Below are 23,186 nucleotides of genomic sequence, written 5' to 3' on the forward strand. Positions count from 1 at the left end.
CCACGTGTGGCCTGCTGGCATTCTTTCCACAAACTTACAATCTCTCCTTGTCATACATAACACTTGACAACACTTAATTCAAACAACTCATTCTTCTTAACTTTAGATTTTCTTGTGGTGAACACTGTGCTCTAGTCCTACCTTTTGGCAAAATGGTAGAAGCAATAGATGGAAGTAGTAGAAGGCAACTAGACCTTAGACAGGAGCATTAGATATAAATAGTCTTTAGAAACATTAGGTAGTAGCCTCTGGAACACTGCATTAGAGTTGCTCTCTGCTGGTGGCTTGTTAAGGGTTAGGCATTAAAAGCTAAGAAGCATTACTAGAGTTCACTAGTTATGGAGACTTGTTTGCCATGGCCACCCCCTTGAGGGAATTCCTGAAGGGAGTGGGTGTCAGAGATATAGATAGATGTGGTTCCGTTTATCAGTATAGAACTCTTAATTTTTTTTAATAAGAAAATCTTTGATCCACCTCCCTTGTTTCCCTTAAAGTTTTTTTGTTACTTTTTACACTAAAATTCTCTAATCTATTTTGTCAGATGCCTTATCAAATTCAAGAAAAATAGAATCCAGTCTCCTTCCTTGCATTATGTATCTATCTATATCTGATGCCTTTTCACACCTGGAACTCTCTCAAGGGGGTGGCCACGGCAATAGAGCCTTCATGATTAATGAACCCCATCGCCATTTCATACCCTTTAGTGCTTCACCTTTAGCAGGCTCCTGGCAGAGGGCAACTCTAGCACAGTGATCGCAGAGACTCCTACTTAATGCTCCTACTGACTACATCTATGTAATGCTCCTACCTGCTACTTCCACCTCCTTCTACCTCATGTTTTTACCTAATGCTCCTGCCTAAATGTTTCTACATACTACTACTACCTATTGTTCTTAACATTTTGCCAAAAAGCAGGGTGAGCACATAGTGCTAACTGGAAGAAAATCTTAAGAGTTACAAAGAATCAGCAGTGTGATTTAAGTGTTGTTATGTGGTATGTTTGACGAGGAGAGATTGTTTAATTGTAGACAGAATGTTGATAGTCCACGTGTGGGTGAGGCAGAAAGGAAAGACAGCTGCTTGGGTCAATGGAGTGCAATTTCACAACCACTTAAGTGGTTGTGAAAAAGAGTGTGGTTGAGAGAGCAGAAGAGGGTGTTTTGAAATGGTTTGGTCACATGGAGAGAATGAGTGAGGAAAGATTGACCAAGAGGATATATGTGTCAGAGGTGAAGGGAACGAGGAGAAGTGGGAGACCAAATTGGAGGTGGAAAGATGGAGTGAAAAAGATTTTGAGTAATTGGGGCCTGAACATGCAGGAGGGTGAAAGGCGTGCAAGGAATAGAGTGAATTGGAACGATGTGGTATACCGGGATCGACGTGCTGTCAGTGGATTGAACCAGGGCATGTGAAGGGTCTGGGGTAAACCATGGAAAGTTGTGTGGGGCCTGGATGTGGAAAGGGAGCTGTGGTTTTGGTGCATTATTACATGACAGCTAGAGACTGAGTGTGAACGAATGGGGCCTTTGTTGTCTTCTTTTCCTAGCACTACCTTGCACACATGAGGGGGGAGGGGGATGGTATTCCATGTGTGGCGAGGTGGCGATGGGAATGAATAAAGGCAGACAGTATGAATTATGTACATGTGTATATATGTATATGTCTTTTTTTTTTTTTTTTTTTTTTTTTTATACTTTGTCGCTGTCTCCCGGGTTTGCGAGGTAGCGCAAGTAAACAGACGAAAGAAATGGCCCAACCCCCCCCCCATACACATGTACATACACATGTCCACACACGCAAATATACATACCTACACAGCTTTCCATGGTTCACCCCAGACGCTTCACATGCCCTGATTCAATCCACTGACAGCACGTCAACCCCGGTATACCACATCGATCCAATTCACTCTATTCCTTGCCCTCCTTTCACCCTCCTGCATGTTCAGGCCCCGATCACACAAAATCTTTTTCACTCCATCTTTCCACCTCCAATTTGGTCTCCCACTTCTCCTCGTTCCCTCCACCTCCGACACATATATCCTCTTGGTCAATCTTTCCTCACTCATTCTCTCCATGTGCCCAAACCATTTCAAAACACCCTCTTCTGCTCTCTCAACCACGCTCTTTTTATTTCCACACATCTCTCTTACCCTTACGTTACTTACTCGATCAAACCACCTCACACCACACATTGTCCTCAAACATCTCATTTCCAGCACATCCATCCTCCTGCGCACAACTCTATCCATAGCCCACGCCTCGCAACCATACAACATTATTGGAACCACTATTCCTTCAAACATACCCATTTTTGCTTTCCGAGATAATGTTCTCGACTTCCACACATTCTTCAAGGCTCCCAGGATTTTCGCCCCCTGCCCCACCCTATGATGCACTTCCGCTTCCATGGTGAAATTGGAAAAAATGTAGCTTAGACATTGAAGCTTATTGATACAGTGGTTAAATTGATGAGAACTGCTATTGACGTTTGTGTAAATAAATTATACATTTCCCTTTTCCATAGCCAGAGGTTGAACCATTATGTGACATTCATTTTTTCATTTCATTGCAAGCTAGAAGTTTCAGTTTTCTAAATTGTTTCTTACATTTTTCATATGTTTATATATGTATATGTGTGTGTGTGTGTGTATATGTGCGTATGTATGTGTATGTATATATATATATTTTTTTTTTTTTGCTGTCTCCCGCGTTTGCGAGGTAGCGCAAGGAAACAGACGAAAGAAATGGCCCAACCCACCCCCATACACATGTATATACATACGTCCACACACGCAAATATACATACCTACACAGCTTTCCATGGTTTACCCCAGACGCTTCACATGCCTTGATTCAATCCACTGACAGCACGTCAACCCCGGTATACCACATCGCTCCAATTCACTCTATTCCTTGCCCTCCTTTCACCCTCCTGCATGTTCAGGCCCCGATCACACAAAATCTTTTTCACTCCATCTTTCCACCTCCAATTTGGTCTCCCTCTTCTCCTTGCTCCCTCCACCTCCGACACATATATCCTCTTGGTCAATCTTTCCTCACTCATCCTCTCCATGTGCCCAAACCACTTCAAAACACCCTCTTCTGCTCTCTCAACCACGCTCTTTTTATTTCCACACATCTCTCTTACCCTTACGTTACTCACTCGATCAAACCACCTCACACCACACATTGTCCTCAAACATCTCATTTCCAGCACATCCATCCTCCTGCGCACAACTCTATCCATAGCCCACGCCTCGCAACCATACAACATTGTTGGAACCACTATTCCTTCAAACATACCTATTTCTGCTTTCCGAGATAATGAGATCATGAGAGGCAAGTGTTTTGGGAGCAGCTGAATGAGTGTGTTAGTGGTTTTGATGCACGAGACCGGGTTATAGTGATGGGTGATTTGAATGCAAAGGTGAGTAATGTGGCAGTTGAGGGAATAATTGGTATACATGGGGTGTTCAGTGTTGTAAATGGAAATGGTGAAGAGCTTGTAGATTTATGTGCTGAAAAAGGACTGGTGATTGGGAATACCTGGTTTAAAAAGTGAGATATACATAAGTATACATATGTAAGTAGGAGAGATGGCCAGAGAGTGTTATTGGATTACGTGTTAATTGACAGGCACGCGAAAGAGAGACTTTTGGATGTTAATGTGCTGAGAGGTGCAACTGGAGGGATGTCTGATCATTATCTTGTGGAGGCTAAGGTGAAGATTTGTGTGGGTTTTCAGAAAAGAAGAGTGAATGTTGGGGTGAGGAGGGTGGTGAGAGTAAGTGAGCTTGGGAAGGAGACTTGTGTGAGGAAGTACCAGGAGAGACTGAGTACAGAATGGAAAAAGGTGAGAACAATGGAAGTAAGGGGACTGGGGGAGGAATGGGATGTATTTAGGGAATCAGTGATGGATTGCGCAAAAGATGCTTGTGGCATGAGAAGAGTGGGAGGTGGGTTGATTAGAAAGGGTAGTGAGTGGTGGGATGAAGAAGTAAGATTACTAGTGAAAGAGAAGAGAGACGCATTTGGATTATTTTTGCAGGGAAAAAATGCAATTGAGTGGGAGATGTATAAAAGAAAGAGACAGGAGGTCAAGAGAAAAGTGCAAGAGGGCAAATGAGAGTTGGGGTGAGAGAGTATCATTAAATTTTAGGGAGAATAAAAAGATGTTCTGGAAGGAGGTAAATAAAGTGCGTAGGACAAGGGAGCAAATGGGAACTTCAGTGAAGGGCGCAAATGGGGAGGTGATAACAAGTAGTGGGGATGTGAGGAGATGGAGTGAGTATTTTGAAGGTTTGTTGAATGTGTTTGATGATAGAGTGGCAGATATAGGGTGTCTTGGTCGAGATGGTGTGCAAAGTGAGAGGGTTAGGGAAAATGATTTTGGTAAACAGAGAAGAGGTAGTAAAAGCTTTGCGGAAGATGAAAGCCGGCAAGGCAGCAGGTTTGGATGGTGTTGCAGTGGAATTTATTAAAAAAGGGGGTGACTGTATTATTGACTGGTTGGTAAGGTTATTTAATGTATGTATGACTCATGGTGAGGTGCCTGAGGATTGGCGGAATGCGTGCATAGTGCCATTGTACAAAGGCAAAGGGGATAAGAGTGAGTGCTCAAATTACAGAGGTATAAGTTTGTTGAGTATTCCTGGTAAATTATATGGGAGGGTATTGATTGAGAGGGTGAAGGCATGTACAGAGCATCAGATTGGGGAAGAGCAGTGTGGTTTCAGAAGTGGTAGAGGATGTGTGGATCAGGTGTTTGCTTTGAAGAATGTATGTGAGAAATACTTAGAAAAGCAAATGGATTTGTATGTAGCATTTATGGGTCTGGAGAAGGCATATGATAGAGTTGATAGAGATGCTCTGTGGAAGGTATTAAGATTATATGGTGTTGGAGGCAAGTTGTTAGAAGCAGTGAAAAGTTTTTATCGAGGATGTATGTTATGTGTACGTGTAGGAAGAGAGGAAAGTGATTGGTTGGTTCTCAGTGAATGTAGGTTTGCGGCAGGGGTGTGTGATGTCTCCATGGTTGTTTAATTTGTTTATGGATGGGGTTGTGAGGGAGGTAAATGCAAGAGTTTTGGAAAGAGGGGCAAGTATGAAGTCTGTTGGGGATGAGAGAGCTTGGGAAGTGAGTCAGTTGTTGTTCGCTGATGATACAGCGCTGGTGGCTGATTCATGTGAGAAACTGCAGAAGCTGGTGACTGAGTTTGGTAAAGTGTGTGAAAGAAGAAAGTTAAGAGTAAATGTGAATAAGAGCAAGGTTATTAGGTACAGTAGGGTTGAGGGTCAAGTCAATTGGGAGGTAAGTTTCAATGGAGAAAAATGGAGGAAGTAAAGTGTTTTAGATATCTGGGAGTGGATATATATATATATATATATATATATATATATATATATATATATATATATATATATATATATATATATGTATATATATCTTTCTTTCATACTATTTGCCATTTTCCGCTTCAAGGTAGCATTAAGAACAGAGGACTGGGCCTCTGAGGAAACATCCTCATCCAGCCCCCTTCTCTGTTCCTTCCTTTAAAAAGAAAAAAAAAAAGAAAAAAAAAACATTTCAACACACCCTCTTTCGCTCTCTCAACCACACTCTTTTTATTTCCACACATCTCTCTTACCCTTTCATTTACTTGATCAGAACCACCTCACACCACATATTGTCCTTAAACATTTCGTTTTCAACACATCCACCCTCCTCTGTCCAGCCCTATCTATAGCCTATGCCTGACAACCATATAACATTGTTGGAACTACTATTCCTTCAAACATACCAATTTTTGCTCTCCGATATAACGCTCTCTCCTTCCTTATATTCCTCATCACTCCTAGAACCTTCACTCCTTCCCCCACCCTGTGACTCACTTCTGCTTCCATGGTTCCATTAGCAGCTAAGGCCACTCCCAGATATCTAAAACACTTCACTTCCTCCAATTTTTCTCCATTCAAACTTACTTCCCAATTAACTTGTCCCTCAACCCTACTGAACCTATTAACCTTGCTCTTATTCGCATTTACTCTCAACTTTCTCCTTTCACAAACTTTTCCAAACTCAGTCACCCACTTCTGCAGTTTCACACTTGAATCAGCCACCAAAGCTGCATCATCGGTGAACAACTGACTCACTTCCCAGACCCTCTCATCCCTAAGACACTGCATACTTGCTCCTCTCTCCAAAACTCTTGCATTTACTTCCCTATCCACCCCATTAATAAACAAATTAAACAACCATGGGGACATCACACATCCCAGCCACAGACTGACTTTCACTGGTAACCAATCACTCTCCTGTCTTCTTTACATCCTTGTAAAAACTTTTCACTGCTTCTAGCAGCTTACCTCCCACACCATATACTGTATCAACCCTATCATATAACTTTTCCAGATCCATAGATGCTACATACAAATCAGTCTATTTTTCTACGTATTTCTCATGCACATTCTTCAAAGGAAACACCTTTCTTACACGTCCTCTGCCACTTCTGAAACCACACTGCTCTTCCCCAATATGATGCTCTGTACATGCCTTCACCCTCACAATCAATACCCTCCCATATAATTTCCTAGGAATACTCAGCAACCTTATGCCTCAGGAGTTTGAACATTCACATTTATCTCCTTTGCATTTGTTCAATGGCACTATGCATGCATTCCACCAATCCTCAGGCACTTCACCATGATCCATACATTCATTGAATATCCTTACCAACCTATCAACAACACAGTCACCCTGTTTCTTAATAAATTCCAGAGCAATTCCATCCAAACTCGCTGCCTTGCCAGATTTCACCTTCTGCAAAGCTTTCACTACCTCTTCTCTCTTGACTAAACCTTTTTCCATGACCCTCTCACTTCGCACACCAGTCCGACCAAAACACCCTACATCTGCCGCTCTGTCATCAGACACATTCAGCAAACCTTCAAAATGCTCACTCCATCTCCTCCTCACTTAATCACTACCTGTTATAACTGCCCCCCTTGCCCCCTTCACTGTTGTTTCCATTTGTTCTCTTGTCATATTTACCTCCTTCCAAAATATCTTTTTGCTCTTCTTAAAGTTTAATAATACTCTCTCCCCAGCTTTTTTGCCCTCTTTTTCAACCCTTGCACCTTTCTCATGACCTCCTGCCACTTTGTTTTATACATCTCTCAGTTATTTACACTCCTTTTTTGTGAGTATCATTTAAATGCTTCTCTTTTCTCTCTCACTAACACATTTACTTCATCCCACCACTCACTACCTTTTCTAATCTGCCCACCTCCCACATGCCACATGCATCTTTTTTGAAAATCTCTACAAATCTTCACCTTTTCCTCCACAGAATAGTGATCAGACATCCCTCCAGCTGCCCCTCTCAGCACATTAATTTCCAAAAGTCTCTCTTTTACATGCCTATCAACACATAATCCAGTAATTCCCTTTGACCATCTCTCTTACATAAGTATATGTATGTATTCCCAGTCACCAGTCTTTTTTCAGCACACAAATCCACAAGCTCTTCACCATTTCCATTCACAATGATGAATACCCCAAGGAACCAGTTATGCCCTCAGCTGCCACATTACTCACCTTCACATTTAAATCACCCATCACTAGTACCCAGTCTCGTGCATCAAAGCTGCTGACACACTCACACGGCTGCTCACAAAACACTTGCCTCTCATGATCTCTCTTCTCATGACCAGGTGCATAAGCACCAACAATCACCCATCTCTCCATCTACTTTCAGTTTTACCCACAGCAATATAGAGTTTACTTTCTTAAACTCTATCAACTTTCTTACACTGAATCACACATTCCCACAACTCCTGCTTCAGGAGTAGTGCTACTCCTTCCTTAGCTCTTGTCCTCGTACCACCCCCTGACTTTACTCCTAAGACTTTTCCAAACCATTCTTCCCCTTTACCCTTGAGCTTCATGTCACTCAGGGCCAGACCATCCAGGTTTCTTTCCTCAAACATACTACCTATCTCTCTTTTCTTCTCATCTTGTTTTCATCTGCACATTCAGACACCCCGACACCCCAATCTGATTTGTAACATACCAGTTTTTGCAAATCACAATTTTTTCGAATATTGAATTGCTGGTGTCTTTTACTCTTTCAGTTACTTTCAATTTCTGGTATTTTTATATTTCTGATTTATATTCCACCTGTTGGATATTTGCTATCTTACCTCCTTTAGGCCTTGTTGTATTGGTTGCATCCTCACTTTTTGTCATTATCATATTAGTCTTTTTAAAGGGAAACTAAGAATGAGATCAAATGATGGACTAGAGGAGGCTTTGGGTTATTGGGGCCTGTGAACATTCAGATGAGTTAGAGTCATATGTTGGTTAGAAAGAATTGAAGTGTTGTAGTATATGGAGGACAACTTGCTGTCAGTAGGCTAGTCCATGGAATATGCAGCAGTCTGGGTAAACCATGAAGCACTTTGTGTGGCTTCACTTTCAATGGTAGTCTTTGGTTTTGAGACTATACATGCCAACCAGAGCCTGGATGTATGCAAACAAGGCCATAGTTCTTTTGTCCCTAGTGCTGTTGAACTAAAGTGGGAAAGGCAATTAGGTATCTAAAAAGAATAAAAACTACTTCTAAAAGGAAGGAACTTTGCCTGCAAGATTATATCCAGTTGCGTCTCTCACCTTAGCATTGTCTACAGGAACAAAGAACTCACTTGCACACATACAATCTTGGCTTTCATGTATAATTACCTGAAAACTAAGATTACCATTAATGGCAAAGGTGCACAGACTAATCAAATCTAAATTGGCACAGAAAAAAAGAAGTAACTCCTTGGGAATCCTGGGTAGCAAAGCATTGAATCTGAGGATGATTACTCCCTTCCCCAAGAAATCAGTGATTTCCATGTTTCTGTATCTGCTATTTTCTTACTTTCTGTTCTCATCCAAGGTGGCACATTAAACTCTTTTCCAGATAAAACTTAGTGTGTACTAACCTTCAGTATAGAATTTGAGATGATGAGCATTTTCATTTTAGGTTGTGTGTATCGGAGATGAGTCGTGTAGTGGTGGGTGTCCTACGAGCAGTGGTGGGAGAAGGCACAGATGCAACACAAGTGCTCTCTCAGCAGCTGTCAGGTCTGCCCCTCACACATGACTATGCCCTCACTGAACTTAATTTGGTGACTACACACTACCTCACTCATCTTTCTGCTGAAACCTAAAGGGCTAGAATCCCAGTTTTGGGTGTACGACAGTGGTAAATTACTAGTTTTCTTATTTTCAGGTCATTTTGAATTGTAAAATTTGAAACATAATATATCTTTGATTGGTCTCCTTGCCATATATTTAATCGATAAATAGAATTGATTGAAAACCTTTGTAAAAATTATATCTAGAAAAAAGGTGCTTTGAGAGTTTTTAATGAGTACAAGTGCTGGTGTCTAGACACAGACCTTCAAAACTGTTATCACTGGCACAAAGAGCAAATGAGCTTAAACTTAAGTGCTTCTTATAGGCTGTGGGAAAATGACCAGAGTGCTTTGATCCAGTTCATGATAACAGTATGATTTGTGACTTCAGATGATGTTTCTGTGTTACCAGTGAATGTAATAACAGAGTATTTTCTGGTAAAGAGATGTAAAGCATATGTTTTGTGAAGCTATGCCTCACAATCTTTGTATTTGTGCATATGTATATTTTGGGTAATTTTTTGATATTGATAAAAGTGGGTACTATTGTAGCATTTCCTTTCTTGTAGATAAGAATATCACGGACAAATAGGTTTCTAAGTTATGCTAGCTGAATTGTTCTGCACATTTTTACTGGACTGAAAAAAAGTTAATGTTTGTACTTTAGGAATAGATGAATGAATTGCCCTGTGAAGGTAAAGCTCAGGAATGCATGTAGTGTATGAATTGTTCCCACTATCAGAATGAAAATGTGGTGTAAAGAGATCATATTTTAACAGTTGAAGAAGGAAATTATACCTCTCTTGATATTAAAGGGCACATTGGCAAAGGACAGCATCTTTGTTAATATTTACAGTAAAGGGGCACCATGGTAGTAAAGCAGCATTATGACATTCTGACAAGAGGAGGTGAATACATGTCATTACTGGGCAAAGATGGTTGGATGCTGATGGCAGTGTTATGCTTAGGTTAGTTACTTTGATGTCAAGGCTTTGGAGCATCTAATTTTTCAGGCCTAAAGGCTGCCCACCCAATGTATCTAGAAGTGTAATGGACATTCCCTTTTCAAGTTGATTGTTGATAGTGCCATTGTAGCAGAATTATGGCATGTTTTGCTTGAGAAGTAAGTTTCTACAAACATAAAGTACTTTTAACATTAATGGCTTATTTAAGTTTTGTTGTTTGATCATGTTATTGGTTCAGAATGATAAAATATATATATGTAAATAAGTATGTGATGAGAGAATAATTGTCATTGATATTGGTAGTTGATTTCATATTGAGACATTTTGAATGGTGATAAGTGATACGGGGAGGGTATTGTCTTTTCCTGCTTACCCATTAAGAGCTTTAATTTATTTTACATGATGCAAAGATTTGTAAATATTTAGAAACAGTTTAGGCTTCTCAAATATGCAAGGTTATGGTATACTGAAAAGACTGCATTAATTTTAAAATTTATATTAAGGGCATAACTTTGCTTGCTTTTTTCGTGCCAGTTTTGCTGTTTTAACCCAGTACAGTGTAGTAGTTTAATATCTTTTTAGGATTTTGTTGAGGCTTTGATATTTTTAGTAATGACTTCATTTATCTATGGTCAGGAAGGAATCATGAATTCAGTTTACACAATTTTTGGGTAGCATCATTTTTGGTTATATTTTTTTTGTTTGTAGTTTTACCTTGTTAATGCAGGAAATGGCAAACAGGTTTGAAAGAAAAAAAGAAGTTAATTGTATGCCCATTATTTTGTAAAGTTCAAAATTTACACAACATATCTCAGGTCCTGTAATCCTTGGGAAGTTGGTGAACATGCATTGAAAAATAGATGAAACCACAAACAGGATTGTTCTTTTATGAATGACTGAGGGAATCAGTGACCTGCTTACTGCTATTTAGTTGCCTATTTAGTATCCTTTGACATTCATTGTCATTGCACTGTATGTTGTGAACACATTACACGAGATGTTTGTAAAACGTTACTGTTTGAGTATTTTGTAGGGTCACTTTTGTCCAGATGTTAGAATATTTGAAACTAGTAAATGAATAAAGTGATATTAAATCCATTTTCTAGTATTATTATAGTACATCCCTGGGGCCCCTTTAGGAAAAGGGTCCTGAAGTCAGGGATTTTTGCAGTTCCAAGGCTGTCCTCAATAGCAGGGACAGAAGGACTCCTTTGAAGTGCAAAGTTCATTGACAAGATTTTATTTATGTTTTGTTAACTCATGACGATACTCATTCATCCCAATTCTCATTTTCCCTTTTTTTTAACTCCTGCACCTTCCTCTTGACCTTCTACCACTTTCCCTTATACATCCCCCAATCATTTGCACTTCCACTGCTGCAAACTATTATATACATGTTTATGAATGGGGATTAAAAGTGGTAAATGAATTTTGATATTGATAAAGTGCAAAGTTTTACATATAGGGAAAAGCAAAAAGGTTCGCTACAGATTGAATTTTCTTGCACTGCAAAAGGTAAATGAGGAAAAAGACAGGTGTAATAATCTCTGGTGACCTCAAACCAAGTAACCAGTGAAAAGACTGAACAAAATTCTTGGTTTCGTAGGTAGAGCCTTCAAATTTAAGTTCAGGGAAATCGTCCTTACATTTTACAGTTCATTAGTTTGTCCACGTGTTGAATAGTGTGTTCAGCTTTGGTCACCCTCCCTAAAATATGACACACATAATGGAGAGAGTACTGTGTCGAGCTGCCAAGGTGATTTCTGGATTGAGAAACAAATCCTGAGATGAAATTAAACGACTTTGGAGTCTACTGGATTTAGAAAAGAAGTTAAGAGGTGATCTAATACAAAATGAAAGGCTCTGATATACCAAATTACTTGGGTCTTGATTCGTCTGATTTTACTTGTAGTAATGGATAAAAACTCATTGGCAAACGATTTACTTCGAGCAAATCGAAGTACTTTTTCCTCAACAGGATTGGTAACATATGGAACAATTTGCCAGGCAGAGTGGTTGAAAGCAGCACTGAGTTATGTTAGAGAATTAACTTGATGAATATCTTGCTTAAAGAACATAACTTTCACTATTTGTGCCTGCATAGTCAAAATTACAAATTGCAGGTTATTCTCTTTGAATTATGTGAATGCTTTCTAACTTTCAACCCTGGATGCGTTACTACCTGAACTGGGGAGAAATGAGGTGCGTCCGATGAATGGGTAATCACTCATCGTGAAAACTTATAGAAGGTGTGGGCACTTGCATGGAAGAACCTACAAAAAGTATGCTGCGAGAATATTATGTGGTATGACGGGGGGGGGGGGGGTCAGCGGACTGTCCTTATGAGTGGGGTCGCAGAGCGAATCTCAGGAATCTCCAGGTAAAAGGTAGGTGCAAAGTACACGACAGGTGGCTGGACACCTTTTTTGCAGCGACTAATAGACTAGAGGAAGAGGAATGTTTGAATAGGGTTGTATCGAAAAATGGAGATAATGAGGCAAGAGTCATAATAGAATGCACTTGAGAGTGGCACCGGAGGAAGACTTATGAGAAGGATAGGGACAGCTCCACTGAGGACGATGACGATTTGACCAAAGATGAAGGGGAAGTGGAAAATACTAACAGCACAGGTAGATATTTAGAGGGATTAGACTATGGGGATATGATCCTGGGAGGAGCACTAGGTAGGGAACAAGAGCCGATTGTAGGAGCGTTGGAAGAGCAACAGAGATGGGGCGGGGGAGCCGGCGGAACAATGCTAGTAAACACCCTATAATGTGCACAAGCTGCTGTGGTCAGCATTGTATAGGCGTTGCATGATTAGAGCGAGCTGGCAGGAGAGGTAAATAAAGAACTGGTAGAGGGGATGACACTCAAAGAGACAATAATCCATACCCTCTGCAGGTTGGTCATGGGGACTATGACGAAAAAAATCGGGTGGTGTAGGTGTAATTCTAGGCCCTGTAAAGCAGCAAAGGAAAGTACATCATAGGGGCAATAATGAAATTTTTCCCGAAGTGATTGTAAGGAAATACAACTCTGAAATAGATCATGTTTAAAGAACCCTGGGGGAGAACAATAGTGGAGGGACTGAACTCGATTCTCTTATGTTCGTTCGAGGCGCTTGGCGTCACCCGGGAAGTTTTGATTCACAGTTCAGAACGAGTGAGGAGGAGAAAGACGCTTCACGCTACCTTTGCAGGTATGTTCAGGGATATTTGAGTCTTATTAGGCTAAGAAATGAAATGTGAGTTTACACAAGATTCTGTACAATAGGCTGAGGGATAAACAGTGAGATCACAGGATCGTATATGTTTTGAAAGATGATAATATTGTTATGTAATGGTGATTCGTTATTGTCCGGGGTTTACACTAACTAAAGTGCGAGGGTTAGGGAAAATGATTTGGTAAACAGAGAAGAGGTAGTAAAAGCTTTGCGGAAGATGAAAGCCGGCAAGGCAGCAGGTTTGGATGGTATTGCAGTGGAATTTATTAAAAAAGGGGGTGACTGTATTGTTACTGGTTGGTAAGGTTATTTAATGTATGTATGCTGTTTCTAAATTGTTTCTTACATTTTTCATATGTATATATATGTATGTGTGTGTGTGTGTATATGTGCGTATGTATGTGTATGTGTGTGTATGTGTATGTGTATATATATATGTATATTATCCCTGGGGATAGGGGTGAAAGAATACTTCCCACGTATTCCTCGCGTGTCGTAGAAAGCGACTAGAGGGGACGGGAGCGGGGGGCCAGAAATCCTCCCCTCCTTGTATTAACTTTCTAAAATGGGAAACAGAAGAAGGAGTCACGCGGGGAGTGCTCATCCTCCTCGAAGGCTCAGAGTGGGGTGCCTAAATGTGTGTGGATGTAACCAAGATGTGAAAAAAGGAGAGATAGGTAGTATGTTTGAGGAAAGGAACCTGGATGTTTTGGCTCTGAGTGAAACGAAACTCAAGGGTAAAGGGGAAGAGTGGTTTGGGAATGTCTGGGGAGTAAAGTCAGGGGTTAGTGAGAGGACAAGAGCAAGGGAAGGAGTAGCAATACTCCTGAAACAGGAGTTGTGGGAGTATGTGATAGAGTGTAAGAAAGTAAATTCTCGATTAATATGGGTAAAACTGAAAGTTGATGGAGAGAGGTGGGTGATTATTGGTGCATATGCACCTGGGCATGAGAAGAAAGATCGAGAAGCAAGTGTTTTGGGAGCAGCTGAATGAGTGTGTTAGTGGTTTTGATGCACGAGACCGGGTTATAGTGATGGGTGATTTGAATGCAAAGGTGAGTAATGTGGCAGTTGAGGGAATAATTGGTATACATGGGGTGTTCAGTGTTGTAAATGGAAATGGTGAAGAGCTTGTAGATTTATGTGCTGAAAAAGGACTGATGATTGGGAATACCTGGTTTCAAAAGCGAGATATACAAAAGTATACTTATGTAAGTAGGAGAGATGGCCAGAGAGCGTTATTGGATTACGTGTTAATTGACAGGCGTGCGAAAGAGAGACTTTTGGATGTTAATGTGCTGAGAGGTGCAACTGGAGGGATGTCTGATCATTATCTTGTGGAGGCTAAGGTGAAGATTTGTATGGGTTTTCAGAAAAGAAGAGTGAATGTTGGGGTGAAGAGGTTGGTGAGAGTAAGTGAGCTTGAGAAGGAGACCTGTGTGAGGAAGTACCAGGAGAGACTGAGTACAGAATGGAAAAAGGTGAGAACAATGGAAGTAAGGGGAGTGGGGGAGGAATGGGATGTATTTAGGGAATCAGTGATGGATTGCGCAAAAGATGCTTGTGGCATGAGAAGAGTGGGAGGTGGGTTGATTAGAAAGGGTAGTGAGTGGTGGGATGAAGAAGTAAGAGTATTAGTGAAAGAGAAGAGAGAGGCATTTGGACGATTTTTGCAGGGAAAAAATGCAATTGAGTGGGAGATGTATAAAAGAAAGAGACAGGAGGTCAAGAGAAAGGTGCAAGAGGTGAAAAAAAGGGCAAATGAGAGTTGGGGTGAGAGAGTATCATTAAATTTTAGGGAGAATAAAAAGATGTTCTGGAAGGAGGTAAATAAAGTGCGTAAGACAAGGGAGCAAATGGGAACTTCAGTGAAGGGCGCAAATGGGGAGGTGATAACAAGTAGTGGTGATGTGAGAAGGAGATGGAGTGAGTATTTTGAAGGTTTGTTGAATGTGTTTGATGATAGAGTGGCAGATATAGGGTGTTTTGGTCGAGGTGGTGTGCAAAGTGAGAGGGTTAGGGAAAATGATTTGGTAAACAGAGAAGTGGTAGTGAAAGCTTTGCGGAAGATGAAAGCCGGCAAGGCAGCAGGTTTGGATGGTATTGCAGTGGAATTTATTAAAAAAGGGGGTGACTGTATTGTTGACTGGTTGGTAAGGTTATTTAATGTATGTATGACTCATGGTGAGGTGCCTGAGGATTGGCGGAATGCGTGCATAGTGCCATTGTACAAAGGCAAAGGGGATAAGAGTGAGTGCTCAAATTACAGAGGTATAAGCTTGTTGAGTATTCCTGGTAAATTGTATGGGAGGGTATTGATTGAGAGGGTGAAGGCATGTACAAAGCATCAGATTGGGGAAGAGCAGTGTGGTTTCAGAAGTGGTAGAGGATGTGTGGATCAGGTGTTTGCTTTGAAGAATGTATGTGAGAAATACTTAGAAAAGCAAATGGATTTGTATGTAGCATTTATGGATCTGGAGAAGGCATATGATAGAGTTGATAGAGATGCTCTGTGGAAGGTATTAAGAATATATGGTGTGGGAGGAAAGTTGTTAGAAGCAATGAAAAGTTTTTATCGAGGATGTAAGGCATGTGTACGTGTAGGAAGAGAGGAAAGTGATTGGTTCTCAGTGAATGTAGGTTTGCGGCAGGGGTGTGTGATGTCTCCATGGTTGTTTAATTTGTTTATGGATGGGGTTGTTAGGGAGGTAAATGCAAGAGTTTTGGAAAGAGGGGCAAGTATGAAGTCTGTTGGGGATGAGAGAGCTTGGGAAGTGAGTCAGTTGTTGTTCGCTGATGATACAGCGCTGGTGGCTGATTCATGTGAGAAACTGCAGAAGCTGGTGACTGAGTTTGGAAAAGTGTGTGGAAGAAGAAAGTTAAGAGTAAATGTGAATAAGAGCAAGGTTATTAGGTACAGTAGGGTTGAGGGTCAAGTCAATTGGGAGGTGAGTTTGAATGGAGAAAAACTGGAGGAAGTGAAGTGTTTTAGATATCTGGGAGTGGATCTGGCAGCGGATGGAACCATGGAAGCGGAGGTGGATCATAGGGTGGGGGAGGGGGCGAAAATCCTGGGGGCCTTGAAGAATGTGTGGAAGTCGAGAACATTATCTCGGAAAGCAAAAATGGGTATGTTTGAAGGAATAGTGGTTCCAACAATGTTGTATGGTTGCGAGGCGTGGGCTATGGATAGAGTTATGCGCAGGAGGATGGATGTGCTGGAAATGAGATGTTTGAGGACAATGTGTGGTGTGAGGTGGTTTGATCGAGTGAGCAACGTAAGGGTAAGAGAGATGTGTGGAAATAAAAAGAGCGTGGTTGAGAGAGCAGAAGAGGGTGTTTTGAAGTGGTTTGGGCATATGGAGAGGATGAGTGAGGAAAGATTGACCAAGAGGATATATGTGTCGGAGGTTGAGGGAACAAGGAGAAGAGGGAGACCAAATTGGAGGTGGAAAGATGGAGTGAAAAAGATTTTGTGTGATCGGGGCCTGAACATGCAGGAGGGTGAAAGGAGGGCAAGGAATAGAGTGAATTGGAGCGATGTGGTATACCGGGGTTGACGTGCTGTCAGTGGATTGAATCAAGGCATGTGAAGCGTCTGGGGTAAACCATGGAAAGCTGTGTAGGTATGTATATTTGCGTGTGTGGGCGTATGTATATACATGTGTATGGGGGGGGGGGTTGGGCCATTTCTTTCGTCTGTTTCCTTGCGCTACCTCGCAAACGCGGGAGACAGCGACAAAGTATAATAATAATAATGACTCATGGTGAGGTGCCTGAGGATTGGCGGAATGCGTGCATAGTGCCATTGTACAAAGGCAAAGGGGATAAGAGTGAGTGCTCAAATTACAGAGGTATAAGTTTGTTGAGTATTCCTGGCAAATTATATGGGAGGGTATTGATTGAGAGGGTGAAGGCATGTATAGAGCATCAGATTGGGGAAGAGCAGTGTGGTTTCAGAAGTGGTAGAGGATGTGTGGATCAGGTGTTTGCTTTGAAGAATGTATGTGAGAAATACTTAGAAAAGCAAATGGATTTGTATGTAGCATTTATGGATCTGGAGAAGGCATATGATAGAGTTGATAGAGATGCTCTGTGGAAGGTATTAAGAATATATGGTGTGGGAGGAAAGTTGTTAGAAGCAGTGAAAAGTTTTTATCGAGGATGTAAGGCATGTGTACGTGTAGGAAGAGAGGAAAGTGATTGGTTCTCAGTGAATGTAGGTTTGCGGCAGGGGTGTGTGATGTCTCCATGGTTGTTTAATTTGTTTATGGATGGGGTTGTTAGGGAGGTGAATGCAAGAGTTTTGGAAAGAGGGGCAAGTATGAAGTCTGTTGGGGATGAGAGAGCTTGGGAAGTGAGTCAGTTGTTGTTCGCTGATGATACTGCGCTGGTGGCTGATTCATGTGAGAAACTACAGAAGCTGGTGACTGAGTTCGGTAAAGTGTGTGAAAGAAGAAAGTTAAGAGTAAATGTGAATAAGAGCAAGGTTATTAGGTACAGTAGGGTTGAGGGTCAAGTCAATTGGGAGGTGAGTTTGAATGGAGAAAAACTGGAGGAAGTGAAGTGTTTTAGATATCTGGGAGTGGATCTGGCAGCGGATGGAACCATGGAAGCGGAAGTGGATCATAGGGTGGGGGAGGGGGCAAAAATTCTGGGAGCCTTGAAGAATGTGTGGATGTCGAGAACATTATCTCGGAAGGCAAAAATGGGTATGTTTGAAGGAATAGTGGTTCCAACAATGTTGTATGGTTGCGAGGCGTGGACTATGGATAGAGTTGTGCGCAGGAGGATGGATGTGCTGGAAATGAGATGTTTGAGGACAATGTGTGGTGTGAGGTGGTTTGATCGAGTAAGTAACGTAAGGGTAAGAGAGATGTGTGGAAATAAAAAGAGCGTGGTTGAGAGAGCAGAAGAGGATGTTTTGAAATGGTTTGGTCACATGGAGAGAATGAGTGAGGAAAGATTGACCAAGAGGATATATGTGTCGTAGGTGGAGGGAACGAGGAGAAGAGGGTGACCAAATTGGAGGTGGAAAGATGGAGTGAAAAAGATTTTGTGTGATCGGGGCCTGAACATGCAGGAGGGTGAAAGGAGGGCAAGGAATAGAGTGAATTGGAGCGATGTGGTATACCGGGGTTGACGTGCTGTCAGTGGATTGAATCAAGGCATGTGTATGGGGGTGGGTTGGGCCATTTCTTTCGTCTGTATCCTTGCGCTACCTCGCAAACGCGGGAGACAGCGACAAAGCAAAAAAAAAAAGAAAAAAAAAAAAAAAAAAAAATATATATATATATATATATATATATATATATATATATATATATATGATGCATGATCTTGGTCTAACCGGATAATCCGCGTTTGTTCCAGTGAAATTCTTATCATTGCAATTACATGATTTATCCATTCATATTTTTTTCGTGAATATCCTCTCATATTTGCAACCAGTAACTTTTCTTCCTTAAAACGCTCTATGAGGTGCGTGGCTGGCTCTGATGGAGCGTTCTTTTAAGAGTTACTTTGTACTTCTTCGCTGACATGGCCAATGTTCTGCCTATTTTGTAAGATGTCAGGAATCTTGATTTTCATATTCCTCTGCAGTTACCAGACTCTTTGTCGAATCTAGTAAGACACTTAACTTGACATACTTTATCTTCTTTCACTGGTGCCTCTGTTCCCGTACATTGTCTTCGGTAGTTTTTTTTCCTCCTGGGGTCAAAAGGTCACCGTCCGTTCAAGGTTTGACCTTGAGCCACAGAGTACTTAGTGATCCGTTTCTGTCGTAGGACTCGGGGTGCGGGAACATCCACCTTAATTTGATGGGATATTCTATTTAAAATCATATGGTTTTGGCTGATCTGTTCTCGGAAGTTTCTCATGTACCAAGAGGAGCACAATGCACGTACGTCCTTAGTGGGAGATACAATGCCAATGAGAATTTGAGCTTGATCCAAAAAATTGGCCGTTTTCCTTGTCTAAGTAAAGGGGATACCTGTGGATATTGTTTGCTCTGGCTTAAAGTAAATACATTTTAAGTATAGAAAGCTTAATGATGCTTAAGTAGATGGCCTTAGTTTGTGAATCTTCTTTCAGAAAGCAAAATTTCACAAATGCAAATAAATGTTGCTGTATCAATGAAAATGAAATTCAACAATTTGCAAACATTAAAACTTTTATACACTAAATAAGTTTTGTTTTCAATCTAATTCAATTAGATATATTTCGTAATGATATTTCATGACATACAAATTAAAGAAAACCCTAACATAGATATTTACAGAGCTTTTATCTAATACCCGAGTAATGATAATGCCTCAGAAACTTTGTTAATCGTGCACTGCGGTGGTAAGATTCGATTTATGTTCTCTTCCCACCGCAGAGCACAAGCAAAGAACACAGCATCGAGTGCAATGGACTTACACTAAAACATTTATACACTTCAGTCCGAATTCTCTCCATGACGCATTATGAAGGCCCTAAACTAGAGCATACAGAGCTTGAAGAACGAACTGAGTCCGTCGGATCCAGTTGAAATCCATGACCCGTGAAGGTGGGGAGGTTTTCAAGATTACATTACATATATGAATAGAAACCATTTCTTATTGCAGCAATGTCATATTCCATGCCACAACTACGAACTAACCAGAGCATAGGAAATTTGATGACTCCGCTGCCACAAAAAAGACAAGGGGCTTACTCCTCAACAGGTGGATATATATATTTATATTATTATTATTATACTTTGTCGCTGTCTCCCGCGTTTGCGAGGTAGCGCAAGGAAACAGACGAAAGAAATGGCCCAACCCCCCCCCATACACATGTATATACATACGTCCACACACGCAAATATACATACCTACACAGCTTTCCATGGTTTACCCCAGACGCTTCACATGCCTTGCTTCAATCCACTGACAGCACGTCAACCCCGGTATACCACATCGCTCCAATTCACTCTATTCCTTGCCCTCCTTTCACCCTCCTGCATGTTCAGGCCCCGATCACACAAAATCTTTTTCACTCCATCTTTCCACCTCCAATTTGGTCTCCCTCTTCTCCTTGTTCCCTCAACCTCCGACACATATATCCTCTTGGTCAATCTTTCCTCACTCATCCTCTCCATGTGCCCAAACCACTTCAAAACACCCTCTTCTGCTCTCTCAACCACGCTCTTTTTATTTCCACACATCTCTCTTACCCTTACGTTACTCACTCGATCAAACCACCTCACACCACACATTGTCCTCAAACATCTCATTTCCAGCACATCCATCCTCCTGCGCACAACTCTATCCATAGCCCACGCCTCGCAACCATACAACATTGTTGGAACCACTATTCCTTCAAACATACCCATTTTTGCTTTCCGAGATAATGTTCTCGACTTCCACACATTCTTCAAGGCTCCCAGGATTTTCGCCCCCTCCCCCACCCTATGATCCACTTCCGCTTCCATGGTTCCATCCGCTGACAGATCCACTCCCAGATATCTAAAACACTTCACTTCCTCCAGTTTTTCTCCATTCAAACTCACCTCCCAATTGACTTGACCCTCAACCCTACTGTACCTAATAACCTTGCTCTTATTCACATTTACTCTTAACTTTCTTCTTCCACACACTTTTCCAAACTCAGTCACCAGCTTCTGCAGTTTCTCACATGAATCAGCCACCAGCGCTGTATCATCAGCGAACAACAACTGACTCACTTCCCAAGCTCTCTCATCCCCAACAGACTTCATACTTGCCCCTCTTTCCAAAACTCTTGCATTTACCTCCCTAACAACCCCATCCATAAACAAATTAAACAACCATGGAGACATCACACACCCCTGCCGCAAACCTACATTCACTGAGAACCAATCACTTTCCTCTCTTCCTACACGTACACATGCCTTACATCCTCGATAAAAACTTTTCACTGCTTCTAACAACTTTCCTCCCACACCATATATTCTTAATACCTTCCACAGAGCATCTCTATCTATCATATGCCTTCTCCAGATCCATAAATGCCACATACAAATCCATTTGCTTTTCTAAGTATTTCTCACATACATTCTTCAAAGCAAACACCTGATCCACACATCCTCTACCACTTCTGAAACCACACTGCTCTTCCCCAATCTGATGCTCTGTACATGCCTTCACCCTCTCAATCAATACCCTCCCATATAATTTACCAGGAATACTCAACAAACTTATACCTCTGTAATTTGAGCACTCACTCTTATCCCCTTTGCCTTTGTACAATGGCACTATGCACGCATTCCGCCAATCCTCAGGCACCTCACCATGAGTCATACATACATTAAATAACCTTACCAACCAGTCAACAATACAGTCACCCCCTTTTTTAATAAATTCCACTGCAATACCATCCAAACCTGCTGCCTTGCCGGCTTTCATCTTCCGCAAAGCTTTCACTACCTCTTCTCTGTTTACCAAATCATTTTCCCTAACCCTCTCACTTTGCACACCACCTCGACCAAAACACCCTATATCTGCCACTCTATCATCAAACACATTCAACAAACCTTCAAAATACTCACTCCATCTCCTTCTCACATCACCACTACTTGTTATTACCTCCCCATTTGCGCCCTTCACTGAAGTTCCCATTTGCTCCCTTGTCTTACGCACTTTATTTACCTCCTTCCAGAACATCTTTTTATTCTCCCTAAGATTTAATGATACTCTCTCACCCCAACTCTCATTTGCCCTTTTTTTCACCTCTTGCACCTTTCTCTTGACCTCCTGTCTCTTTCTTTTATACATCTCCCACTCAATTGCATTTTTTCCCTGCAAAAATCGTCCAAATGCCTCTCTCTTCTCTTTCACTAATACTCTTACTTCTTCATCCCACCACTCACTACCCTTTCTAATCAACCCACCTCCCACTCTTCTCATGCCACAAGCATCTTTTGCGCAATCCATCACTGATTCCCTAAATACATCCCATTCCTCCCCCACTCCCCTTACTTCCATTGTTCTCACCTTTTTCCATTCTGTACTCAGTCTCTCCAGGTACTTCCTCACACAGGTCTCCTTCTCAAGCTCACTTACTCTCACCACCCTCTTCACCCCAACATTCACTCTTCTTTTCTGAAAACCCATACAAATCTTCACCTTAGCCTCCACAAGATAATGATCAGACATCCCTCCAGTTGCACCTCTCAGCACATTAACATCCAAAAGTCTCTCTTTCGCACGCCTGTCAATTAACACGTAATCCAATATATATATATATATATATATATATATATATATATATATATATATATATATATATATATATATATATATATATATATATATATATATGCACATCAGAACCCACCGCCCTCATGACCAGAGCGATACAACGTGATATAAGTACAGGGCGGCCTTGTGTGACTTGTGTATTAGGTTCTTAGATGGATTGTGTTTTGTAAAATATGATGAATTGCTTCATCCAAAATAAATTTAAATCATGAGTTCCCTTATTACACATATAACGATAAGTTGGTAAGTACTGACAACACATATATGATTTTTTTTTTTCAGAATTCTGATTAGCGTAGGTCTCTTGATGCGGCAATCTATTGCACACATCTTGCTAGTGATGCAGGTGAATAGGTATAGTGACACTCGAGTTAGAAGTATCAAAAAAAAAAAGTCACTAGCACGCACAAGAGTGCATATTTTCTCTGCTTGTATGTAACCCTATTTTTGCATAACCTAGCCAGTGAACTGAACGGTTTATCAGTATTTTATGGTGAGCAGTCGGAGAATGATATTTTCACTCCCCTCCTGGTTCTCAAGTTTTATT

At 41.2% G+C, this 23,186-nt stretch overlaps 1 protein-coding gene across 4 annotated transcripts in view; it reads left to right on the plus strand.

Moving 5' to 3' along the window:
- The window catches only part of LOC139758490 (nuclear pore complex protein Nup98-Nup96-like), a 162,364-nt gene extending 151,119 nt beyond the window's left edge, over window positions 1-11,245 (plus strand). For all 4 annotated transcript variants that reach the window (XM_071679978.1, XM_071679980.1, XM_071679981.1 and 1 more), the window contains exon 31: window positions 9,029-11,245. In XM_071679978.1, the coding sequence (XP_071536079.1) occupies window positions 9,029-9,215 (187 nt within the window). In that variant the 3' untranslated portion in view covers window positions 9,216-11,245. The remainder of the gene's footprint in view (window positions 1-9,028) is intronic.
- The last annotated feature ends 11,941 nt before the right edge of the window (window positions 11,246-23,186 follow it).

Source organism: Panulirus ornatus, chromosome 30 (genome assembly GCF_036320965.1).
Source record: "Panulirus ornatus isolate Po-2019 chromosome 30, ASM3632096v1, whole genome shotgun sequence".
NCBI classification, from domain to species: domain Eukaryota; kingdom Metazoa; phylum Arthropoda; class Malacostraca; order Decapoda; family Palinuridae; genus Panulirus; species Panulirus ornatus.